Source organism: Pinus tabuliformis, chromosome 2_1 (genome assembly GCF_031772625.1).
Source record: "Pinus tabuliformis cultivar Carrire ecotype Pingquan chromosome 2_1, CPIR1, whole genome shotgun sequence".
Taxonomy (NCBI): Eukaryota; Viridiplantae; Streptophyta; class Pinopsida; order Pinales; family Pinaceae; genus Pinus; species Pinus tabuliformis.
In genome coordinates this window covers 714,825,346-714,852,515 of record NC_142299.1, presented here as the reverse complement: position 1 = coordinate 714,852,515, position 27,170 = coordinate 714,825,346, and the positions used below count along the sequence as shown (strand labels likewise).

The 27,170-nt window shown below is 40.3% G+C and overlaps 1 protein-coding gene across 1 annotated transcript in view; it reads left to right on the top strand.

The window, feature by feature from the left end:
- The window catches only part of LOC149202585 (short-chain dehydrogenase/reductase 2-like), a 42,871-nt gene extending 16,212 nt beyond the window's left edge, over positions 1–26,659 (top strand). The window contains exons 2-3 of the mRNA XM_089403193.1: positions 19,792–19,965; positions 25,960–26,659. Coding sequence (XP_089259319.1) covers positions 19,792–19,965; positions 25,960–26,355 — 570 coding nt within the window. The 3' untranslated portion in view covers positions 26,356–26,659. The remainder of the gene's footprint in view (positions 1–19,791; positions 19,966–25,959) is intronic.
- Positions 26,660–27,170: the final 511 nt, after the last annotated feature.

Sequence of the window (27,170 nt, the reverse complement as noted above, 5' to 3'; positions counted from 1 at the left end):
AAGGTGTGGTGAAATGGGTCACTACGCAACACAATGTCCTCTCAGAAAGAAGGACAAAGATGAGAAGCATGATCTGAAGGCTGCTGTCGCGAAGATCGAGGATGAGTTTTCCATGACAACTAAGATACCTCTAGGATGGAGGTGGGCTGATTTAGAGCTGTAGTTCGAAAGAGATACAGATGGGCAGGATCCTGGAGGAGCCCACCTCTCGGATCAATTCCTTGCTACGAGAGCCCAATTTAGTAGTAGCAGTATGGACCGAATCAGTTGATGCAGGAGAGTGCTAGGAGAGACAATTGTAGTGGCTAGGAGTGCCAGAGACTGAGCAACACAGAGTAGAGTTGGAAACAATGCAGTTGGCACATAACATAGGTCAGTAGCAGAGCAGAGGCTTCAGAGGGTCAGCACAGAGACTAGCAGTAGTCAGACTCCAACAGCGAGATGCATCATACTGAACACCAATTCAATAATTTTGGATGCTTTTCTGTTGCTGATGTAGTAGAAGCAGCAGTTGGAGAAGGTTGTAGTGCAAATGCAGTTGGCAATGGCAGTGCCAACAGGAGCACAAATGCAGAATTCAGAGGGAGTTGCAGTACGAATGTAGTGTTGACAGTGGCAGGATCAACAGCAGCACAGATGCAACATTTGCGCAGTAGTTGGTGGGCAGTGATGTGAGACATCAACAACGCAGAAGGAGATGTTACAAAACATAGTGATGCTTCAGTAGGTTGCATTGCTAGAGCACATTCCTCGCTAAGAGGGAGTGTTTGTTTCTAGTAGCATCGAATATGCTTTAAGTCTCAAAATTTGCAGGGAGGCTTAGACACATTCATTCTCCAATACCCAGAAATGGTTTTGGGAAATTCCACCCGGAAACAATTTTATTAAAATAATTAATTATTTTTAATGAGACCCTAAGTCTAAACTTAGGAAATTAAAATAATTAATGGGTATTAATCACTGTGGGTATAACTTGTAGAAGAAGGCGAAGATCAAGTCAATATGATCCTAACCATTGATTAGAATCTAATCTGGGTTGTTGATTGATCAGCGAGAGGATTACAAGGCAGAGAGGGTAGAACGATGTTCAGAGAGAGGCTGATGCTGGTACACAGTGGCAATGCAGAGCCTAGAGGGAGATCAAATTCCTACCAAGGAAATTGAGTTTCAAAAGCCGGGAGCCGGGGTGTGAGACCGAGAGGTTGGAAATCGAAGTTTCTGGGCAACAAAGGATCCGTAAGAGGAGAAACACAGTCCCCAACAGAGGTGATGCAAAAAATGTGTAGGGTTGATGCAGATCTGCGCAGACGCTGACACAGAAGGGATGCAGAGCCTCCTTCTAATGAGATCAGGGTTGGATTCTTCCAGTGACAGGGTGAGATCATCTCACTATTTGTTTGTCCAGTGTCTCTCTGTATCGGATAACCAGTTGGGCTTCCAACGAACTGTACTCATATTTACTACTGCATAATAATAAAACCCTCAGAGCTGTTGCACCAGTTTTCCCACATTGGATTTTTCGAGGGACATTTGTCCGAAAATAACTGTGTAGATGTGTGTGCTTATTATTTCTTTTCTGTGTTGTATTTAGTTTCCTCAGTTTATTTTGGTGTAGGCTACAGTGTATGTATTTCAGTGTTTGCTGTAGAAAACTGTAAATAACTTGTTCAATTAATTTAACAAGTAGGTGAAATATAATTAGTTTGCTGCAGTAGGAATCAGGTAACCGATTTTTCACAATCACCTCAGGATCTCTTTGAATGCTAGAACTCTCATTATAGAATAAGCTTGGATTGAGATATGCTCTTGCTGCATGCAATGGTGAATGTAGCTGCCTCTCCCACCTGGAATCAATAATTTTCCATAGGGAGATATTTAGACTAATTTCCCTTATAGAAAGTCTTGATGGCCTCTTTGGACCTGTCCATGCCCCCTCACAAATATATCCCATTACAGGTTTCTCTCCATCCATCAATCTCAAGACTTTCACAAGGGGATTAGTAAAACTGACAATCTCAGTGACTTTGTCCCACAAACTATCACCAAAGGCAGATGCTTTCACAGACAATGCTTTTGGTTTTGTGCTATCTTTCCAAAATACCCATTGTTGGCTACCAAACATTCTTCTCAAAGCTTGGTACTCATACGAAAGGCTTTGGAGGGAAAGAAAGTTTGTAGCAAACCGTGTGACCGCTGGGTGACTAAGCTCACCTTGTGTGAATTCCCTCATAAGGTTCAACACCCAAGTATGATTATAAATATACTTGGTAATTTGCTTTCATTCTTGCACCCACTCCAACTTCCCAATGTCTTCTAGCATCAAGTCTATGCAATGCGTAGATAAGGTTCAACACCCAAGTATGATTATAAATATACTTGGTAATTTGCTTGCATTCTTGCACAACATCTTGCACCCACTCCAACTTCCCAATGTCTTCTAGCATCAAGTCTATGCAATGCATAGCGCATGGAGTTCAAAAAATGGTGGGATATTTGGCACAAAGCAACCTTCCAACTGCCACATAATTTGCTGCATTGTCGTGATTACTTGGACAACATTTGTAACCCCAACTTCCTCCACCACACCAACCAACAATGAAAAATCAAATGTGCATCTTTTACATTTGTAGATGCATCAATGGATTTTAGGAACATGGTTCCTTTAGGGCAAGGTACAACAAAATTTATTATTGTTCTACCCCTCTGATCTGTCCACCCATCAGACATAATTGTACAACCTGTAAATTTCCATGAGTTTTTAATGCTTTCCAATTGTTCCTTGAGACATTCAATCTCCTCATCTAGCTCTTTCCCCCTAAGTGCCTTATAAGATGGGGATTTGTATCCAGGGCCAACACTTGCAATGGTATCCACCATGGGCTGATAAAAACAAGACTTTGCATAGTTGAATGAAAGACTATTATGGTAGCAAAACCTCCTCACTGCCATATCTGCCTCCTTCCTCTTCTTTTCATTAAAACTATCCAAGGTTTGTTGAGATCTTGGAGTTGTACGAGGACTGAAGAAATAAGAGGTTATACTCTTGTTTGCCACAACACTTGAAGAAGAGTTACCAATACCTGGACTTTGAAACTATGTTTCACTCTGAGATGAAGATCTACCTATACCAACAATCTCATCCTTCCTTCTTGCCCTCTTAGAACTTTTTTCTTTAATGGATTCCAAAGTAGCTGCCATTTCAGTAGTGACTTCATCAGGGCAACTTTGACAACATCCCACACCATTCCCAGGAATTCTGGCTAGGTGGTATTTCAGCTTGTTTATGCTTGCATGCATTGTGGCATTGCAATAATTGCACTTGATATGGTGGTCATTACCGACAATGATTCGTTGACCATGTGCCCATGCTGGATCATGAGACTTTCTAGAACCCTTTGGTGGCATGGTGACAAAATCTGGAAGGAAATATATATATATATATATATATATATAGATATATATATATATATATATATATATTATTTTTTTAAAATTTGCAATTTTTTTGCCCCTGTGTGGTTGAGAAACTCAGCCATAGGGCTTGCGGGTTGAGGAGGCACCATGTGGTTGAGTTTCTCAGCCACACAGGGTCGCTGTGTGGATGAGAAACTCAGCCATAGCTGGCCCCCCAAAAAAATAAAAATAAAATTGAATACAAAAAAATAACATGGAAAACATTCAAACAAGGTTCATGAAGCCTACCTAAAGCTGAGTTTGATCCGATGAAGCCTCCTTTAGCCTCCTCCAAGAGCTCCTTCACTATGCAATGGAGTCACTCAACACTCATACAAATTAGCCAAACACTCAAATGACAAGTGAATGACAAATGGAAGGGAGAAAGGTGCTTATAAAGCATTTTGTTCCGTCCAATTTCCCTTTCACTCCACCTCGTTTCCAAAAAAGAAAAAAAAAATAAAAAATCCGAAGATTTTGTGCCTTTTGAGGCTCGACGGGTCTTATACGGGTCCGATATGGGTCGTATAGTATACCCGCATGTCTTATACGGTTACACGGGTTTATGATAAATCCGCCGAGTCCGGTTCTTAACCACAGGTTCTATGTGGGTGACCGGGCCCGATATTGAACCTGTGAAGACCTGCAGGTACTTGTGGGTCTTATGCGGGTCATGATTCATAGTCTATTCCATGAAGCACTATTACAACAACTTGAGAAGAAAAAGCATACAAGAATCAATCCACAAATTGCACTGGAAAATAAATTCTATTGAAATGGCATATAATGAACTCATAGTTCAACAACAACCAATTTGGGTAGAGGGTCTACCCTTATATAATTTTTCTTGTAATGGCTAGTTAACAACTAGTGGATCCCTCTCCCGAAATGATTTGTTGAGTTGTCATCCACAAGACTGGCGACTAAGTGATTACATAAGAAAATGATATTCTGCAAAATAATTAATTCAACCACAAGGGGCTCAACTTGCTTGATTTGATAACCACTTAGCTTGAAAATGCAACATTTTTCTTTGTATAGATAGAGAGTGCAAGAGCTTGACAACAATAAATTGTTGCACTAAATCAACAAAGAAACGTTGTAGACCTTGAATGCTCTTGGCTTGATGAATAGTAACCTCTACCAACCCAATTACTAGCTTAAGAGAGGGTTTCAACTCGCATTAATCTCCATTTATGGCTTAGTGATGCCCATAGCTAGATTTGGAGAGGCCTGACCCACACTAAAAGTCCAACATTCACTTGGGAGTGAGTACACATTGTTAATTGCTGAAGCTTGGGAGGTACTCCCATGGATTATGGGCATTTGATTTGTGAGGATGTGACGTAAGTACCCAAGTCATGAGTTGTAATCCTAAGTGAGTGGGAAAATAACTCAACTTAATATTATAAGGGAAAGTGGGTAAAACTCTAAAATGATTTAGTGTTTTCCTAAGAAACCCTAAAAGTGAAATATAAAGAGGCCAATGGATAGGCCTAAAGGCACATTGTGCAAGTGTTCATTCATGAGAGCTATTTCTAAGCATTTTATTAGAGGCAGTGCTACAAGCTAAGTGCGAGAAGGGTTAGGCCATATTGGTAGACCAAGGAAGGCCGAGCTTTTTGGGTGAAGAGGAGCGCATCTAGTGCTGATCCGTGGTGAGGAGGCCCAGATATGGCCACAGGAGAGGCTGATCTAAGGCCAAGTCCGCGCTGACAAGTAACTCGCAGATCCTCCAAGCCAGTTTTTTGATTTGGAGCAATCGAGGTCTAATCCACAAATAAAAGACACTGTTTAGGCTTGTGTGAGTAGGCCACCACTATAGGAGGGTGTGTTGAAAATGTAACTAGTATCGGTCTTCATAATTGTTGTCTAGCTCATGATATAATGTATTTGTCAAAAGAAAGGAAAAAGAAGAATTATTGTCAAAGAAAAATTATTTATAAGCATGGGTTTCATGCTCATTTTATTTTGTTTCTAGATCAAAGCACCCATTGAGTGCTTCTAAGGTTTGTGTCATGAGTCATAGTCCTTGTCATCATGTAATAGACCCTTCTTGGGCTTTGTATATCAAGAAATAAATTTGTAATTGAGTCAAAATGTAAGTTTACCCTCCTCCACCAAGTCGGCCTCATCATCTAGCAAGTCGGCCTGATTGAAGGGATTCGACCACCCTTGAAGTCTATATATAAGCAAACATTCGACCTATTGTGGCATCCAAGGAATAACAAGTTCGATCTGAAATAAAATAGCAAGGAAGATAAGCAAAGGTCTAGGAGAAACAAGGAGACAAAATAAGAAGCCAAAATCTGAAGTTTATATCTCTCTCTCTCACATGTGTGAGTATTGGTTAGGGTTATTACAGCTGTGATAAAAGCCAAGCTCAAGAGGATTGGATATGCAATTCACAAGGAGAAAAATAAGTGCAAATTCATAGAAGAGAAAGCCTAATCTCTAGCGAAGGAAGGAGGAGCCTCAAGCAAAAGAAAGAAGGTCTGAAATCTGCCATTTTCTGTCACATGTGCGAGAAGTCTGAAGAATTGCAGGGCCAAAGGTGCAGGACTAAAATAGCAGGCCAAAATTTCAGAAGTTGCAGAGAGCTAAATTGCAAAAGGCCGAGTTGGAGGGTTGACTTGAGTTGACTTTTTTGGAATATTTTTGACTTGACTTGAGTTGCTTTTCTCTTCCACCCGACATTGATTTTGTTGTTGCAAAACCCTCTGTGTCCAACCAGAAATCTTCTCACCGAAAATCTGAGCTGCTGCTACTTCCTTTGACTGCTGGAATCACTATTCCAGGCAACTCGACTTTTTTGCCCACCTGCAATTGAAAATTGAATTTTTGCCCTAGCGATTCGACCTACTTGTCAATGAACTGCGCAACCTTTAGGAATTTTGGCCTACTGCTCCTTCTCAACAGCGAAATTATCTCCTCTGCTTCTGAGCTTCTCGGTTGATCACTCACTCTCTGATACCATGTGAAAATCTCCTCTATTGCAACAACTGGAAATTATTCTCCTAACTGTAAATTTAATTATGCAATTTATTTGCTACGACAAATAAAGAATAAAATCACAACTACAATTTTCACCATAAAAAATACCGCGGAAAATAAAACACTGGAAATTGAGAAATTCTAGCACACACACAAGAATTGTGACACTGTTATTTTTGGACTTTTATCCCCGAAAAAATCCAACTTGGGAAAACCGGTGCAACAAATGTGGGTTTTTATTATTAACTAGTAGTGAAATCTGAGTACAATCTATGAATGCCCAACTGGCAATCCAAACAACAAGAAACTCTGTCCAAAATTATTTAAGGGAATTTCCCTTCTTCCATAAGCAACCTCGGCACAACTCCCCTTTAGAAAATTTGTCCTCTTGGATCTTTTGCATTAGCGTCTGCATAGACCCTTAGACATCTAAGCTCAAAACTACCTCTTATGAAGTCATTTTGCTAGTCTCTACTGAGGAAATTGATTCTCTGACCCTCTAGAAGACTTTCCCGACTGTTGGAAGCTGAATCGATTTTTTTTCCTTCAGCCAAATCAAATTGCTTTTCTAGAACAACTACGTAGTCCTCTGCGCTGCCTCACTGTGCATAACTCCGCCTCCTTGTTGCTGCCTCTTCGAATTTGGAAAACTTCCTTCGGATCACTATCTCTGCTTCCTCACTAAAGCTCGAACTCTCCGGCAACTGATTGCTGCTACTTTGGAAAATCAAATTCTCCAAGTGACTATGGTGTATTCTTCATCACCACATCAATCCCTTCTTATATCTTCCTGTTGGGATTCCAACGACCAAGATTAAATCTTAATTGATGGCTCAGATCATTTATGGATCGATCCGTGTGAGTTTGTAGAGAATTCTCACCTTGACTTAATTAATTGTGATTAATTAACTAATGATTCTAAGTTTAGACTTTAGGAAACATTAAAAAAATTGGTTAATAATCTAATTAAGTCATCTCTAGGTGGAATTTTTGGGTTTTCGAGATCTCATGTATTCTAGTCTCTCCACCAAATTTCGTGGCTAGAACACATCCGTTGCTACAAAAACTAAAATATAGTCTCGCATATATTTGGCAAGAACACTACCAAGGATATGTGGATGCTCTTGCAGGGTTGTTTCAGAATCCTTCTGAGCAACAAAAGATATTCTTAAAGGAGAAGCTGAGAAACATCAAGATGCAAAAGGGTGAAGGCATAGATTCCTTTCTCACTGGAATTTAGGAAATTTAGGATCAACTTGCAGCCATTGGGGAAGTGCCTCAACCTACAATGCTTGAGCATATGGCCCTAAATGGTGTCTCAGAGGAATGGGAAGTCTTCGTCCAAGGCATTTTGGGACGAGACACATTACCAAGGTGGGATAGTATATGGTCAGATCTACAACAGGAGGAGATGAGGCGAGCTCTAGTAAAGAGCTCCATCAGGGGCAACAACCACAAGGATTCGAAAGGTGAGAAGGAGGAAGAGAATGTGGCCCTTGCGTCAAAGGGTACTAGTCAGGGATAGGTGGAGAGGAAGAAAAATGAACTATCTAAGGTCAAGTGCTTCAAGTGTGGTGAGTTTGGCCACTACAATAGTTAGTGTCCTCAAAGGAAGAAGGACAAGTAGGAGAAGCAGGACCAAGCAACAACATTCACATAGATAGGCAAGTTGTCCTCTAGGCTGGAGGAAAACTTTGCCATGTTTGCAGCTATACCTCCAGGAGTGAGGTGGGGCGATATGGAGTTATAGTCCCAGAGTTGAGCAAAGACTTGGGTAGGGTCCATTGAGGTGTCTTCCTCATGGATCATTACCTTGCTATGGGGGCCCACAGTATTCAGTAGCAGGATGGATCAGTGTCAGTGATGCAGTTAGATTCCAGAGTGACAGTTGCAGACTAGTTACAGTCAGATGCCGAGGAGCGCAGAGTAGTGTTGACAACAGAGCGAGAGGCTCAATGTAGAGTCAGCAGCAACGTAGATTCCCCAGTGGACAGTGAAGAGGTTAGTAGTAGTCAAATGCTCAGGAGACAAATGTAGCACAAAGACACAGTTGATTCAATATTTCAGATGCTTCTCAATTGCAGTAGTTGTGGTAGCAGCAACAACGATTGAGAGGGAGTTCCAGGGCAAATGCACTGTTGGCAGCAACTAGCAGTGTCAACAACAACACAGATGCAACATCAGAGTTGCGTAGTGGCAGGAAGTCACAGTGGCCAAACATTAGCAACGTGTATGGGAGGATGATGCAAACCTTCCTCGCTAAGTGGGAGTGTGGAGCATCAACACATATGATGGGGTTAGAGACTACTTCTCTAGCTACAAGGAGGAGGAGATGGAATTCCAAATCCATATGGGAAACAAGACAAGCATACTCCAGTTGTGAGATGTACCATCAACATTCAAGCAAGAACACTAATGTTACAAATGTGTTGCATTTGCCAAGTTTGGGTATGAACTTGATTTTAGTATTTGCACTCCAGGATAAGGGGTACAATGTCTACTTTGTGGGGCAAAAGGTGTTCATCAAACACCAAAGATAGAAGAAGGTAAAAAAGATTAGGGTTTGAAGCTATGTTGCAGGAAACATGGTATAGAGGTCCGTTTCCGTACGGAAACGGGTACGAAACACGGAAACACGTTTGGTACGGCCGTGAAACGCGTTTCCGGCCGTACTGCCACGTTTCCCGAAATGGAAATGTGGCCAGTACAGCCGGAAACACGTTTCAGGGCCGTATGACCCACGTTTCCTCATTAACTTGTGTTTTTTTAATTTGTTTTTTAATTTACTTTTAGGGTATGTTAGTGACTTCTTGTTGCTTCTAGATGCTTGTCTAAAGTTATAAAAGTGAATTTTTTCCCTAGTGTTGATATGCAGTTCATCAGGAAGTTTGAGGGATATGCAGTTCATGGTAATGTTAAATTCTTAAAGTAAAAGTGATATTCTCCTTTATTTTTCGTTTTCATCCTTTTACTTAAATTTTTAACATTACCATGAAATGACTCAGGATGTTTGAGAGTGGTTTCGCCCTCATTGGATTTCATATGGAGAAAGTAGAATTTTAGATCTCACTCAAAATCCAGCAGACTTATTTGTTTTTAAGGATTTCAGGATTGGAAGGATTGCAATGTTTCCATTGGATTTTATCATGTATTAGGGTATGGAACTTGTATTTAATCAAGAGAACCAAGCCCTCTATGCAGGGGAAACTCCCAATAATCAAGATCATGTAGGGTGCTAGGGTATGAAACGTGTATTTAATCAAGAGCTCTAAGGTCGTTCGACTATGCAGGAGGAGACTCCCAATACAACAATGGTCCTTCTAGAGAATGGGATGTGGATGCAAAAAATCCTGATTTGGATCTCTCTCTTGCAGTCTTATAGTCTTTATTGTACTTGCAGCCTCATATATTAATATAAATAAAGGTTGATTTTGAGATTTGGATATACAATAAAGGTTGCTTTTGGATATTCCGATATTTTTATTTTCATTATGTGATCATTCATGAGTAAATGTGATGTAAATTAAATCTTAATGTTTAAGTGTAATAAATTATAATGTATCATTTATGCTTTATGATTGCACATATATATATATATATATTTAAATATTTTCAATATATATATATATATATATATATATATATATATATATTCGCGTTTCCCCATTTCCAAAATTTGGGGAGGTCGCGTTTCGTATCGCTTCCCGTTTCGGAAACTCGTACACGTTTCCCCGTTTCGTGCAACTTAGGTTTGAAGCAACAAGCTATACAGGCTGCAGTTTGATTCTCCAAAGGCACTGGTTAGCAACAACAACAACAGTTGTAGAGACTTGGGAGAGTTATAGCATAGAAGGATGGGACACTTACACCATGGAGCTCTTAGGTTGCTTAGAGAGACTGTAACAAGTTTTCCAAAATTGAGCACGAAACATGATGACATGTGCGGAGGGTGCATACTTGGGAAGTTTACTAAGGCAACATTCCCATGAAGCGACAATAGAGTTGATGGTGTGTTGCAGTTGATACACTCAGCTATTTGAGGCCCAATGTTCACCAGATCTCTTAGAGAGTAAGCATTTTGTGACCTTCATAGATGACTTCTCCAGGAAAAGCTGGATCTACTTTTTGAAGACGAAGGATGAAGTCTTTAGTTGCTTCCAAGAGTTTAAGGCTCTTGTGGAGAACATGACAGGCAAAAGGATCAAGGTACTTCGTACAAACAATGGAGGCGAGTATACAGACAAGGACTTCACAGGGCTCTATGTGAAGGAGGGCATTAGGAGAGTGGACAACTCCATACAATCCACAACAGAATGGAGTAGCGGGGCAGAAGAACAGGACAATTTTTGGGGCAACAAAGGCAATGTTGTATGACCAGGATATGCCCAAGTTTTTATGGGAATAGGCATGTAGCACGACAATGTACATATAGAATAGGGTTCCTCACAAAGCGTTGGGGAAGATAACACCAGAGGAGGTCTTCACGGGGAAGAAACCAGAGGTCGGACACTTCAGAATCTTTGGTAGTATAGCATACTAGCCAGCAGAAGTTCCAAGGGTTGAGCAACAGTTGCAAGGACAACATAGCATGAGTACAATTACCAATACAAGCACTAGCTCAGGTGTAGAGGGTCCTGCAAGCTCACATCAGACAGAGCAACAGGGGTAGGATGAGGAGCTTCAATCTCCACCCACCACTAGCTTGAGAAGGAATAGTGAGGTGCTACAGATGCTGAGGGATGCACAAGAGTTTGTGGGAGCTCCTAGATCGAGTACCAGGGAGTGTAAACAACCAGACAGGTACAAGGCGTTGGTGACAAAGGTCGTCGACAGGGAACCTTCCAGTTATGATGAGGCTGCACAACATCAGGTGTGGCAGGATGCCATGGTGGAGGAGTACAACTCCATCATGATCAACAATGTATGGGAGGTCGTGCCTAGACCAGTGGACAGTGTAGTGGTCGACTCCTGATGGATATATAAGATCAAATATGCTATAGATGGCAGTGTAGAGAAGTACAAGGCTAGGTTTGTGGCCAAGGAGTATGCACAAAAGGAAGACATTGATTATGTGGTGACCATCACACTAGTGGTTAGATATAACTCTATTTGGGGGTTGTATCTCTAACAACGTAGATGGGATGGTAGATTCACTAGATGGACGTCAAGACAACATTCTTGAATGGGGTAATAGAGGAGGAGGTGTATATTGAACAACCAAAGGGTTTTGAAATGCTTGAGAGAGGCACTCATGTGTGCAGACTGAAGAGAGCACTATACAGGCTCAAACATGCTCCTAGGGCATGGTATGGTCAGATTGACAGCTACTTGCAGCAAATAGTCTTCATGAAGAGCGAAGTAGATTCCAACCTCTAATATTTGATGGTAGGGTTTGAGCCACTCATCCTCGTTTTGTATGTGGATGATCTCTTCTTGACAAGGTCATCAGGGCTCATAGAGGGCTGCAAGAGGGAATCGACAACCGAATTTGAGATGAAGGACTTGGGATTGATGCATTACTTCCTAAGATTGGAGGTATTGTAGATGGACGAGGAGAACTTCCTTGGGCAAGGGAGATATGCTATGGAGATCTTGAAGAGGTTCAGGATGTAGGATTGTAGACTCATGTCCACACCTATGATTACCAACTGGAGGAAGATCGATGCTTTAGAGGATGTAGATGTGGACCCAACCTTGTATAGGCAGCTCATCGAATCTCTTATGTATCTGGTCAACACAAGGCTAGACATTTGTTTTGCAGTCAACATTCTTAGTCAGTTTATGGTGGAACCAAAGAGGATGCTTTGGAAAACGACGAGACATGTTTTGAGGTACTTGCATGACACAATTGAGTATGGATTGAGATATACTCGAGGTGATGGTGCCACTTTATCTGGATATACAAATGCATATTGGGCATGCAGTTCAGTGGATTGGAAAAGCACCTCACAGTGTTGTTTCAGTATTGGATTAGGGGTTGTCTCTTGGTGCAGCAGGAAGTTGAATTCCATGGCACTGAGTTCTGCAAAGGCAGAATACATGGAAGCTAGCATGGCCACATGCGAAGCTATTTGGCTTCGGAAGCTGCTAGTGGGTTTGTTTGGTCAGCAGTTGGATTCAACCAATATCTACTGTGATAATCAGAGTTGCATTAGGATCTTTGAGAATCCAGTGTTTCATGATAGGTTGAAGCATATCAACATAAGGTATCACTTCATCAAAGATTGTGTGCAGCATGGGTTAGTTTGGCTACACATGTTCCCACAGATCAACAAGTTGCAGATGTTCTCACGAAGGACTTGGACAAGGCAAAGTTTGTCTTCTTTAGGGACAAGATGGGAGTTGTGGAGAACACCTTTCTCGATAATAGGGAGTGTTAGTTTTTGGTAGCAGCAGATAGGTGTTCTAGTCTCTATGGTGTCTATGAGGCTAGGGAACACATTTTCTCCGATACCCAGAAAAGGTTTCGCGAGAAAACACCTGAATTAGATTAATTAGCTAATTATTAAAATTTCCCTAAGTCTAACTTAGGAAAACTAGTTAATTAAATCAGATTAATTGAGGAAAATCGATTTTTCTCTAGAGACTTTTGGAAAAGTCATTTGATGGAGTCAAGATGATCTTAGCCATCGATTGTGATTAGATCATGGCTGTTGGTTGCTCAATGAGAGATTATAAGAGCAAGTCGATGGGGTTTGGAGAGACACACTTGAGTAGTTCGACTTACCCAGTTGCAGAGTTAGCAAGGGCGTAGTTGAAGCAGAGGGAGACACCAACAACAAGGTTTTAGCAGAGGCTTGGGAGGAGAATTCCGGAGAGGAATTTCCACAGTGATTTCCAGTTTCCAGAAGCAAGAAGTGTTGATTTTATCTGTAGAGAAGAAGGACAAAATTAGCTGTGTGAATTGCTAGTTCATTAATGCGAGTGACAAAGGAGCTTGATTCAATAGCCAGTTGCCAGAAGCAACGTGAGTGGGTCAGATGAGTCACTGGAGGTCATCGAATTGCCAAGAGGAGGTGCGAATTGTTGGGAAGAGGTCGAGTTGTTTTTGCAGAGGGAACTTCGTGTTTCCAGACTATTTTTGATAGTGGAGAAATTGTATACCAGAGCTTTGCCAGTATCAGGCAAGCAATTGTATCTCTCGTATTGCTGAAGAATAATAATGTAAACCCTCATCTGTTGCACTAGTTTTCTCCACATTGGGGTTTTTCCAAGGACTATTGTCCAAAAATCTTGGTGTCCAAATTTTGTGTGTCTAAGTTCCAGTATTTAATTTTGTGAAGATTGTAGTAGTGTATTAGTTGTTATTTGCCGAATTAATTTTCTCTAGACAAATAATCTCCAGTAGATAGAAAATTAAATTTCCAGTTACTGCAATTCGTGGAAATTTCTCAAAAACTTCAAATAAGAATGAAATTCGACAGATTGTCTCAGCAAAGTGTAGAGTGGAGAGTCCTTTACCAACAGGACCTCCGACCAAGCGATGAAGGATGTCGACACAAACATTGAAGGATTTTGACAAAAAACAAACAATTTTGGAGAAGAATTTGTGTCAAAGGAGACAACAAATTGGCAACAATAGCGCAATGGTTTCATTCCAATAAGTGTTTATTGAGGAGGCTAAATTTTCTCGGTTAATCAATAGAAGAATTCAACGGACGATGCTTGGTATACTAGTTTTCTTAAATGCTATGATTGGACAAATAAACTACATATTGTTGTTTATGATGATGGCGAAGAAGAATGGTTTTCGCTGGAGTGGGATAAGCTCAAGATTCAAATACTCGCTTCCAGTGAATTTTCAACAATACCTAATAGTGGCATTAGGCAGAGTAAGTGTGTCCCGACCGCTATATGTAGGAAAAACATGTCCATACGGGTCTGTATGATGACCATTGGTCATAAATATAAATAAAGCAAATTTATAAATTATAAATTTGCTTTATGAAAATTGTTAAAGTCACTTTATTAAAGTATAAAGTTACTTTATCTCCTTCCTGAATGGTTTAGAGATGGTGGATAACCACTTTGTTATTCACTTTTTCCTTGTAATGTAGCTTGAAAAAGAGCTAGTCGATCATACAAGAGGTTATATTGACCTCTTTTGTGTAACTTATGGAGCAGTGTTTTAAAAACTGACAAGCTTGAACCAGTAACTGGTCAAACCGACTGGTTTGACATGCTTGGGTAATGAATCGACAGAGAAATCACATCGAAGGGCCGGTTTGTACTGGTTAGGTATCGAATTGGCCGATTTAGTACCTAATCAGTACAAATCGGGCGTAACCGGTACAAATCAGCCCTATTCAACCAATTTTGATACTAACTTCCTAGATAGGTCTGTAGATACCTTGAAGACTTTTTTTTTTGTTTATTTTGAATACTGATAGATCAGGCCTTGGTTTAAGGATTTCTCATAAGGTTGTGGTATTAGTAACATTGCTTAAGGATCTAGTTTTAACTTTTATGTCTAAATCTGACACTTAACTCTCAAACACTTTAATAAAGGACCCTCAAATATTGTTGTCTGTTCATTGATGCATTAAATATATCTTTGAAATGCTCTAAGTGTCATTGAAAATCATTGTCATAATCTGATCTAGGTTTAATGTTGAAATTGATTCTAATGGCTATCTTTTGTTGAGAATTAGTGCATGACATGATCACTGTCAAATGATAATATTGAGTGTTTGAATGTTCATTATTGGATTATTACAATTGTTAAGGTGATGTTGAAGTTCATTGATCATTAATCACTGTCATAATCTGTTCTGGGCTTATTAAAGTTTGAAGTTGATTCAAATGGCTATCTTTTGTTGAGAATTAGTTCATGATATGATCACTGCTAGTGTCAAATGATAATATTGAATGTTTGAATGTTCACTCTTGGATAATTGTAATAATTATTATGGTGACGTTTAAGCTCATTGATCAGTGAACTAGTAGTAGTCCAATTTTCCTAGCATTTAACCCCTTACATTTGATTTTTTCATGTGATAGCAACAGAGTAGATCTATAGTTTTCATGTGCAAGTGTTGCTTGTCATGGTTTAATGCTCTTCATGGTGTGACTAAGTGTTAATGTACTTATACACATGATTGTTAACCAAAGATATGTATTGCAGTCTGTGTAATTTTGATATATTTATTATTCACCCTTACATGGTATATAGATGAACAAAATTTGCGTATTTTGTCTCTATCGTTTAGAATCATGGTTTGAAATCTTAAAAATATTTTTTTTTTCCATTAAAAATTAACTTTTTAATGTATTTTTTTCAATTTTGATTCATTGAATCTGGTTCGAACCCTGGTTTGATAGGTGCCCTATTCAAAACCTGGTTTTGGTTTTTAAAACTATGTTATGGAGTAGTTGTTAGTGAGGGGAAAACTGAGGTTTAGTTGTTAGGAATTGATAATCTTTCATAATGGCTTTCCACTATGTGGATTTTCATTCGACTTGGGGTTATGGTTCTTTTTCTTGGGATCTGATTTGGTATAGGTCTTTTGGCTATGGTTATGTGGGATTGGTGTCTCCAATGCTTGCAAACCAAACTTCGTTTTGGTATTTTAAAGAGTTGCCTTTTGTAGGTCAACTAGCTGTTGTTTCAAGAATTCTCCAAGCCTCGCATATTTACTATGTTTTGTGTTGGCCCACTAATAGGGCTCAATTCAAGTGTGTGGAATAGTTTATAAAAAACTTTTTGTGGTTTAAGAATGGTATAGAGTGAGGGATACCTATGGTTCTTGGGGATGTTTACATTATTCCCAAGGTGGATAGGGTTTAGGTCTTGTTGCTGCAAAATCTAGTAGGGGACTCACAAGGAAAAGGCCAGACCCTATGGAAACAATGAAGAAGGATTGCCATTGTCACCTCAACAATCTTTCTCTTGTTGTTTAGTGGAATTTCACCACAAGGGAGGCTTCCCTGTATTCACCTATAAGGGTATTCTAATTAGAGGGCTCAAGGTGATATGAATGGCCTAGGGAAAGATACCTTAAAGCCAAAATAGACTTAAATCTTCTTTATAAAGGAACAAGTATTCTAACCCTAGACTAGCTAAGGACTACTACAAGTTAGGGTTTATTGATATGCAATGATAAGGAGTATCTAGACATGTAGAAGTCAAAGAAAGGATTCCCTCAATGATTAAAGTCAACAAAGGAATAGGGGAACCCTTAGATAGGCTTCAAGTTGAAGCTTGGCTAGGGACTAGGGTTTTAATTGATATAAAGGAGCTTGAAAAAGATGACGTCAACCCTAATTAGGGAGGTTTCACCACAATTAATGCTAGATTTTGCGTTTAAAAGGTTTATGAAGGCAAACCTTGGAATTTCATCCACAAGCATCCACCCAAACTCAACTCTATGGAAAATTGGCCCTAGAATAGCCCTAACGACTTTGCCTAAAAAGCCTAGGAGATGTAAGAAAAGGAAAATATTTAGGTTTTGCTACTTTTTGATCGACACAACCCTAGTCAGTGCCTAATTTTACTTGGGCTAGTATAGTTTTAGGGAAAATTTTGAAGGAAGATTAAAATTGATTAGATTAAGGGGGGGAAATACTTTTCCTCTTGTAAAACCCTAGCTATCTTTTTTGTGAGGGGAGAAATTAAATATAGAAGATACACCCTAGGAGACCTTCGATAAGTTTCAAGGAAGATAATTTTAACATGCAAATTTCACCAAGATTTCTAGTAAACTATATGAATTTAGTCATGGAACATTTAGAAACCCTAGCATAAATTCATTCACATGCAAAATACAGAAAATTCAAGAATAAGCTTACAAATTTCTCCAAGAAATCCTTCTTGCAATCCCAAAAACATGTTACCAATGCAAAAATCAATCTCCAATATAAAGATGCTCCACAAAAATCACATTTTTCTAAGTAGCTAAACAGATAAAGACAATTCGCACTCTATCTAACGAGGCCGAATTCACATCTGTGATGATGAAAAAAATGGAGGGAATCTCTATTTGTATGAGGTTTATCACTTCACTTTTACAAATAATTAAGCCTACAAGCCCTAAAACAAGTTTGACTTTGAGTGTTTGACAAGACAAGGGGTTACAAGCCAACCCCATAGCTCAAAACAATAAAATAATGCCATAAATGCCCACATGTGTGGGTCGATATCCTCCAAAAGCATGATGTCATCTCCTTTTTGAGCAATAAATTCCACAATAAGGTGTGGAATGGGCTAAGGAGATGCCCCATCATCATAATCAACTCCAAATCTTGAGGGGAAGCCTCAAGAAGTGCCTCAAAGTGCCTCCATGTCCAAAAACCATGCTCTAGGTGCCCTATGTCACCCTCTCAAGGGCTAGATGGGTGATGTGGCACTATCTCTCTCCAACGTTGGGGCTCCAAGAATGAGTACAAGTCCTCCCTTGTCATCTTGGGGATGACCATCATCATCTGGACTTCGGAACAAGCAACACCCACCAACAGTGTCAAGGATAACCTGGGGGCGTCTTGGGTTTGCTTGGTACAATATCAATTTAAGCATCTAGGGGTACTTCAGCCTTCATGGTGTCAATCATCATATGAAATCATCAAAGTGCACAATGCATTGCCATGGAGGGGCAATGCCGCTTCTGCAAGGTCATCATTGCTCTCTGGAAGGTGTAAAACAACCTAGGTACTTTAGCCTTCATGGTGTCAATCATCATATGAAATCATCAAAGTGCACAATGCGTTGCCCTGGAGGGGCAATGCCGCTTCTGCAAGGTCATCATTGCTCTCTGGAAGGTGTAAAACAACCTAGGCATGCTGTCTAGTGGAGTGATGTAATGTGCTCTCAAAGGCCTTTGCTGCTATGTGAAGAACCACTTGGAAAACCATCTCAAGATCAAGTGAAAGCCACTAATCATTAGGGACAATGACCATATATGCTTTATGGTGGACCATTATCCATACTTAATTGTTAAGGGCATAAAATACTTCAAACTGAGGTCACCTTCAAATATTTAATTTGACCAAGTCCCATAAAAGTGTTCTCTACTTGTCTTAGGGATGGTTGGATGCTCAACCCTATTAAGTGTTTCCAGCCCCTAAGGGGAATTGACGAGTCCTAGGTCAATCTTTCAATCCATAGGTGCTTGTGATGATAGTGGCAATGGAGGGGAAGGATTTCGGGGCAAGGTGCCATGGCCATAGAACTAGCTGATGGAGGTCCATCATCTTGAGTGTATAGATGTAATGAGGGAGAAATCGTGGAGGCATGAGTTATCGCTTTCCTCGGCCTGCTTTTTCCACCCTTCTGGGGCATCTTTTACTTCTTTTTGATAATGCTTTAAATGGGAGCATAGCTTAAGAGCCCAAGCTTGTTTTTAATGATTTAGCATTTATTTACCCCTTAATTATAAGTCAGTTTCTCACTCATTAGGGTTGGGACATGCAAGAGTTCCTTAATGTCACAATAATAATCACTTGTGGGCCCTCCTTGTATTGGTGAACTGCCTGAAGAGGTTGCTTACAAATACTTCTGTTTGTGAATTGCTCCTTTGTGAAATGTCTTTTATTCAGAGCAGATCAATTTCCCTCTTACTACTCCCACTTCGACAAAAATGAATATGGTTGGAATGCATATGCTCATCAATAGAAGATGCTACTGAGATGCATTTCTCTGCCAGGTTTTGGGTGATTTCCTGGTTGTAGACAATGGATGATAGATCTTCTAAATGTATTTGACTCTCAGGAGTTACTGCTTATATAGCTACCCTGCACAATTGGATTTGGTTTCCTTGTTAAATCCATATGGGACCTCCCTCCTGAGAATGTTGAGCTCCATATGGCTGATTTCTTGTCGAATGCAACATAGAAGCATGCAGCCAATTTGTGCTTTATCTTTTGTTCATTCTTGTTTAGATTAGACGTATTAACTTTCGTAGATGCTTTAGGCACTCCCTCACTTGTTATACCCCACAAAATGATGTGTCTTTCAGTCCCATGGACTACATCAATAATAAAGTTTTATTGTTGTTTTTGTTCATTTCTGTATATCTTTGATTTTGATGTACTTTTTCCATGGCTGTGTTCTTTTTTTATATAATCCTTTTTCACCTGCTTGGTCATGGAAAAATGTTGGCAGTAGTGGTTTTCTTTTAGCTTTTTGGATTACGGGATAGCAGACATTCATTTGCCAAACCAAGAATTGACGTTTTTACTATATTTTTTTATATATATTGACATCTAGATTCAAAAGTCTCTTTTTCCTTTTCATTTGGGTCTTGAAGGTTAAGTACGTGCATTGTGCTGAGTAGCCATGTCTTGATGTTTGGATTCTTTCTGAGTTGGCCTTGTTTTATTGGAGGATTATCATGATGTTGTGTGATGCAGGTAAATAATGCAGCAACTGCAGACTATGGAAATAGTTATGAAGAACAAAAACTGGTTCTGCAAGCAAATTATTGGGGGGTTAAAAATGTAACTAGAGGGCTTCTTCCTCTTCTTAGACCATCTTCTTCAGGTGCTCGAATTATCAATGTCAGTTCACATCTTGGCATGTTAGAGGTAAAATTTGCGTACTATATTGACTCCTTTTGCATACTTGCATTTCATATTTATAAGCATTGTATATTAGCGTAGAAATATATTTGTTAACAATGTTCAAGAGGTATCAGATGCAAAAAAATCAAGTTTTCTCTTGTACTTAATGTCGACTGCCATGAAACTCAACTTTAGAGTATCATTTGGCATATTATTTCCAAATGTTGTTGTCATCAAAATTCGTACACACATCCCTCTGGAAATTCACAGCTGAAATTTAGAACTATAGTCCTACCGATGGAAATCAATATGCAACATCAATGCCGCCACCTTTCTTACATATTTGTGTGAGTGTGAGAGAGAGAGAGATTGAGTTCCTTGGGGATCCCTCTATGGATTATTTTCATTCATTTGAAACATACATAGGGTAGATTGAAAGAATCACATATGGGGGTGCTTCCTAGTGGATTCTTAAAGGTTAAAGATGGCTTCTCCAATGGGATTGAAGCGCGAGATGCTCCCTAGTGGATTCCTACTGGGCACAGTTTAGAGATGTCTTCCCACATCTATGGGATCAAAGGGGCGCCTTTGGCCTCTGATGTGTTTGGAGCAGGTTCTGCTTTCAGGATAATTTGTTAATTGATTCATAATAGGTTCTGAATTACATGACAAACTATATGCTAGGAGTTAGATGTAGAAAATTTGTGTATGCTGTAGCCCTTCCCAGTTTCAAGTTTTGGCATAGGTTTAATGCTCAAACCTCATCATAACATATGAGCTGATATATATATATATATATATATATATATATGTTAGCATGCATTTAACTCAAAACATAGAACTATACTCTTTAGACTTTTCACAGCTGATACAAGAGATAAAATGCGAGCACACACTCAGAAAATAGACCCTTGTTTTTGGTCTAATGATCCTGGAAGAAACGACAAGGGGAAAACCAGTCTTCAAGAAGGATTTTAATTGCTTTTAAGGAAATAAATACACAGCATAGATAAAGTCAACTTATCTCCCTTTTAATGCTTGCTGATGTCATTGCCAAATTACATAGAAATTTGAGCTCCCACAGTCATAAGCTCAGACTGATATTTGCTTTGATTTCTGTGCATACAGTCACCCAACAGTGTCTAGAAATTCGAGCCAAATTGAGCAGAAATATGAGCAGAATTCTGTGCCAGTCTTCTCTGAACAAACTTGGGATTCCTGCCTTTTTGAGCCTTGAACAACAAGCTATGTCCACTAAATGTAGCAGAGAAAGCCTCCCTCAATACTTGTCCCTGTGACTGTATATATGGCAGAAACAAAGGGTTCAAACAGCTCCTCTTTCATACAAGAAACACACTGAGTCTCTCCCTCAGCTACTCCACAAGTCTGCACAGTCTTCCAGCTTAAAACACGGCTAGAAATACCAAGAAACTTGGCCCAATCTGCTGGCCCGAAATTCTTGGGATTCATGCCAGTCAGAGGAAGGAAATTCGGGCCTGCTGTACGCTGCTCTCCTCTGCAATATGTGCATCCTCATTTTACTCCTTTCTCTCCTCTCTTCAAGTCTCATGAGAATAATGAGAGTAATGCATTCCTTATCCCTAAAGTGAGGAGAACCCTAACCCTTGAAATCAAGGGCTAAGATTAAATCTTAGCCCATGAGATCAATGAATGAGATCAAGTCCCTCGACCCCCTCCTCCATGTGGTCCTCGTCAATTAATGAACCTCTTAGTCCTAGTACTTTTAATGTTTTGTACCATGTGCATTTTTTTCTCTCATGAAGTTACTTTTAAAACATAAAAGTTACTTTAATAATATAAAGTCTACTTCATACTTTTCTTATAAAGTCACTCTTATAACACGTGATTTTAATAAATTAAAGTACATAGTATATCACTCATAAAAAGTAACTTAGCTCCCTGACATTAATTAAATTCATAATGTCCCAAGAAAAAAGTCATTAATGTGTCTTCCTAGGCCAAAAGGATAAATGCACTAGGAAATTCCTCCTTCATACCCTTATTTTCAACACTCCCTCTTACCGAGGAAGGTGTTTCTCACCACTCCCATCCTATCTCTGAAATATACATGCTTGCCCCTTGGCATTTACTTGGTGAGAATGTCTACTACCTATTCAATAATGGTTATATACTCAGGCTTCACAACTCCCCTTTGAACCTAGTTTCTGATAAAGTCGTATCTGATCTCAATATGCTTTGACTGATCATGAAATACTATATTCTCAAAGTTTGATACAACTTTGATTATCAAAGTATATCATAGTTGGTCTCAGCCTCTAACCAAATAATCAATGAAGCATCTTGTGAAGCCATAGTGCCTCACAACCAGCTCGACTAGCTTCCATATACTCTCCTCCGCACTGCTCAATGCCACTAACCTTTGTTTCCTGCTGAACCATGACACAACAACTGAGCCCAACAAGAAACATCTAGAAGTACTCTTCCTGTCACTAGCATTGCCAGCCCAATATGAGTCTGTGCAACCAATCAATCTAACTCCATCACCCCTGACATAGTCCAAATCATAGTCCATTGTGCCCTGTAGGTACCTCAACACATGTTTCGCAACCACCCAGTGCACTCTCCTGGGCTCCATCATAAACTGACTCAATGTGTTGACTGCGAAACAAATATCTGGCCTAGTGTTACCAAATACATTAACGAACCGATCAACTGACGATATAAGGTCGGGTTCACCAACTTAGAATCTGAAGCATGCAACTTCTTCCAATTGGTGATCATAGGAGTAGCCATAGGCTTGCAACCCTCCATACAGAATCTCCTCAAGATATCACCTGCATACTTGCCTTGGCCAATGAAGATATGCCCATCCTCCTGCCAAACCTCCAACCCCAAAAAGTAATGCATCAGTCCCATATCAGTCATGTCAAACTCTGAAGCAAGATCTCTCTTGCAGTGCTGGATGAGTCTATCCTCTCCTGTAATAAACAAATCATCCACATACAAAACCAGAATGAGTGGATCGTCACCAACCATAATGAAATAGAGGTTTGGATCTGCATCACTCTTCTGGAAACCCATCTGCTGCAAGTAGGCATCTATCCTCTTGTACCATGCCCTCGACGCCTACTTCAGTCCATATAAGGCTTTCTTAAGCCTACACACATGAGACTCCCTCCCATGCACCTCAAAGCCCTGTGGCTGCTCAATGTACACCTCCTCTTGAATAACTCCATTGAGAAAGGCAGTCTTCACATCCATCTAGTGAATCCTCCAACCCATCTCAGCTGCTATAGATATCATTACTCTAATGGAAGTATAACGAGCAATTGGTGCGAAGGTCTACTCATAGTCAAATCCCTCTCCTTGTGAGAAGTAGAACCTCCACGCCACAAAACGAGCCTTGAACTTCTCCATGCTGCCATCTGCAACATGTTTGATCTTGTAGAGCCACCTGGAAGTCACCACTGACTTCCCTTCAGGTCTCAACACTATCTCCCACACATCATTCTTCATGATGAAGGCATACTCCTCCACCATGGCATCCCTTCAGATCTACTGATAGGCAACCTCCTCATAACTAGTTAGTTCTGTCACCACAACATCAGCCACAAAGCCACCCAACCTCTTTGGTGGTCTGCTCTCCCCCACTGACCACTTTGGTTTCCCCACTGCCTCTCGGGCTTCCTTCAGGGTCTCATGAAGCCATCTTGGCTTCCACTTCCCTGTAGTGGCCTCCTTAATTGGTATGGGAAAATCCTCAACTTGTGCCTCTCCTCCTGATGAGGAAGGCCCTCTTGTGATCAATGGTGATCCTGGACTCTGAGATCCTGCACTTGATGATCTTGCACTCGATGATACTAGACTCTGTGAACTTGTCATCCCTAAAGAAGGTGATCCTCTTAATCTTGGTGTACCACTTGAAGGTCCTAATACCTGTGTTATGGTTCCCTGTTGAGGAGCTTGCTGCTCCACCTGATCAACCTCCTGAGACCTCCTTAAAGCCCTCTCCTCCTCAAATTTTACATCCCACCTTAGGACAACTTTCTCGAGTGCAGGAATATATATATGATAGGCCCTGCTAGTCTCACTGTAACCCACAAGGATACCCTTCTCTGCAGTGGGTTCCAACTTCGTCCTCTTCTCCTCAGGGACGTGTGAATATGTAAGGCACCCAAAGATCCTGATGTGCCCAATCCCAGGCTTCTTCCTAGAAAAAGCCTTCTCGGGAGTTTTACTCCCAAGACTCTGTTTGAGCTCCTATTCTGCAAATACACTACAGTGTTACATGCCTCGACCCACAAGAAGAAAGGTAATCTCTGATCATGCAACATAGCTCTAGTTGCATGCACTATGACCCTGTTCTTCCTCTTCGTCACCCCATTCTGTTGGGGGTTATAAGGCACTATATACTCCCTCCTGATGTCTGCACAAGAGTTTTCGTCCTCTTATCCTCCCTACAAAACTCCTTCATCTCCTTGGAGGTATACTCACCCCCATTATTTGATCTCAACACCTTGATCTTCTCCACAAGAGCCTTAAACTCTTGGAACCTCTGGAAGACCTCATCCTTGGTCTTCAGAAAGAAAATCCAGTTTTTCCTAGAGTGGTCATCAATGAAGGTCACATAGTACTCACATCCGCTCAAAGATACATGAGACATGGGACCACAAACATCATAGTGTACCTACTACCAAGTCTAGGATACCTACAACTTTGTCGTCACTGCTCAGGAAAAGTGTCGTGGTGTACTTTCCCAAAGCACACCCCCTGCACACATCATGATGCTCAATGCTGAACTCAGGGAAACCAGTAACCATCTCCCTCAGCATCCTGAATGCTCCATGGTGCAAGTGGGCCAACCTCTTATGCCAAATCTCGCACAACTCATTGTTGTCGGTCTACGCCACCAAAGCTCTAATAGGCTAAAACATAAACCTGTATACTTGATACAAGATCATCTAGGATATAACAACACCTGTCCTCCTTGGAACACCACCTCATACCCCCTGTCCTCCAAACTGGAGACTGATATCAAGTTCTTCAGTCCTGGAACATAAAGAACATCCATCACTTTCATAGGAGGTAATGACTCCCTCTAAAATGATACTGTCCCCACTCCTACTGCTTTGACATTGGAGTTATCTCCAAGCACAACCTCCAAGTCAATATCATCCTCTGAGAGACTCATGAAGTGCTCTCTCACTCCAGTCATATGGCAAGATGCTCCACTGTCTACAAACCACACATCAGAAGATGTGACATGAGTGGCAAGACTCACCACTAAGGAAAATTCATCCACCTCTGCCGATAACGCAAACTCGATGTCAAATTTGGAAGTGAACTTGTACACCTCTGCCAAAGCTACAATTCCCTTTTTCTTCTTGCCCTTCTTATTGGGACGCTAAGCAACATAGTGACCCATTTTCCCACAAGCAAAGCATTTCACTTTGCTCATGTCCTTCTCCTTTGCCGTCTGCTTCCCCTTCTCCTGCTTTGCTCCACTAGAAGACCCCTTCTTGGCCTTTCTTGCAAGGGCAACATTCTCCTCCTTATCTCCCCCACCATGCTGACTGCTAGCCTTGGCACTCCCCCTGGATGAAATCATCCCACATCCTCCTCCAGTCTGGAAAGTGCTCTTTGGCCACAATGACATTCATGAATCCATCCCATTTTTGGGTGAAATCGTCTAGTGCAATCCTGACCAGCTAGTCCTCAGGGATAACCTCTCCCACGACAACCAACTCATCATTCACCTGTGAGATCTTGGTGAAGTATGAGGTCACACTGTCGGTCTTGCCACGTTTTATTGCTATTAACCAGCTTGTCATATTGTTCTTGGTTTCTATTTCTTTTTATTGATTGATGAGCATTTGAAATTCTTAACATGTGTTCTGTTAAAAATCATATCTCATAAGCTTTATGGCCTGTTTTTTCAAAATCCTCCAGCTTGAAGAACTTCGTGACAGAAATTTATGCAAAATGGACCTCTTTGGCTAAAATCTGAACAATTTCACAAACATTTTTTCTTGGCAGAGAATCAAGAATGCGACTTTGGTTCAGCAACTGTCTGACATAGGCAATCTTTCAGAGGAAAAGATAGATTCTTTTGTGCAACAGTTTTTAGAGGATTCCAACTCAGGTAACCTGGCATCCAGGGGTTGGCCTAAGAATCTCTCAGCATACTGTGCTTCAAAAGTGGCACTCAACGCATACACGAGAGTGCTGGCTAAAGAGTTGGCCAACCGCCCCGAGGGTCAAAACTTTTATGTGAATAGCATGGCCCCCGGCTATTGCAAGACTGACCTGAACAGAGGTTCTGGCATTTTTACGCCAGAACAGGGTGCTGATACAGTTGTTTGGCTTGCACTGCTTCCTCCTGGTGGGCCAACGGGTCAGTTCTTTTTTCAGAGGAAGTATCTTGCATTTTGAAAAGACTCAGTTCAGTGATTGAAACCAGTTGACATTCACATCAGGCAGAATGGAAGCATAGTTACCTGTATATTTTCATGTCATGAAGTTGTTTCTCCATTAATTTCCACTAGCAGGTTGGGCATAAAGTAAAGTGTATGGTATATTTGCTGTTTAATAATATTTGTATTTTTCTAGCATTTTGAATCCATAACCATAGAATCTCCAGTCAGGTATGGGGTTTTTTATATGCAATTTCTGAATGTCTGCAATTTATTTGCATTGAAATTCATATCATCATAAATTTCAAGTTTTATTTAAGATATTTCTCATGCTAGTATAAGGACATCTTCAGCGATTATTTTTAGGTTTTAATGTGGAAAAGAAGTTTTGATTGAATATATTGTATGTTGTGGGTTGGCGTCAAGCAATATAAATTTCATGGAGTGTTTTCTGATGGTTATAGACCTACCTTCTGTTTAGGTGCTTTGTAAAATATACCGTTGAGGAACTATTCTCGATCAGTTTGATCGACTCATTTGTTCTATTTGATTAGAATTTAGGCTAGTTTACCTCAACATAGAAAGTTATCAAAGGCAACCCTAAATTGAAGAAAGTAACATACAACACATTTCAAATAAATTTTTGAGAAATTATTTATATTGGTTTAGTTGAAGGAAATACAAAGAACAAAATTAGCAGAGAATAATGGAGGCAACACAATGTGAACCAACTAGTGAAAGAACTCCATTTCATTCAAGTTACAGTTCATATTATGATAAGTAATTGCCTAGGAACTTGCAAGTTTTCACAACTACAATGGCCTCTGTTATTGC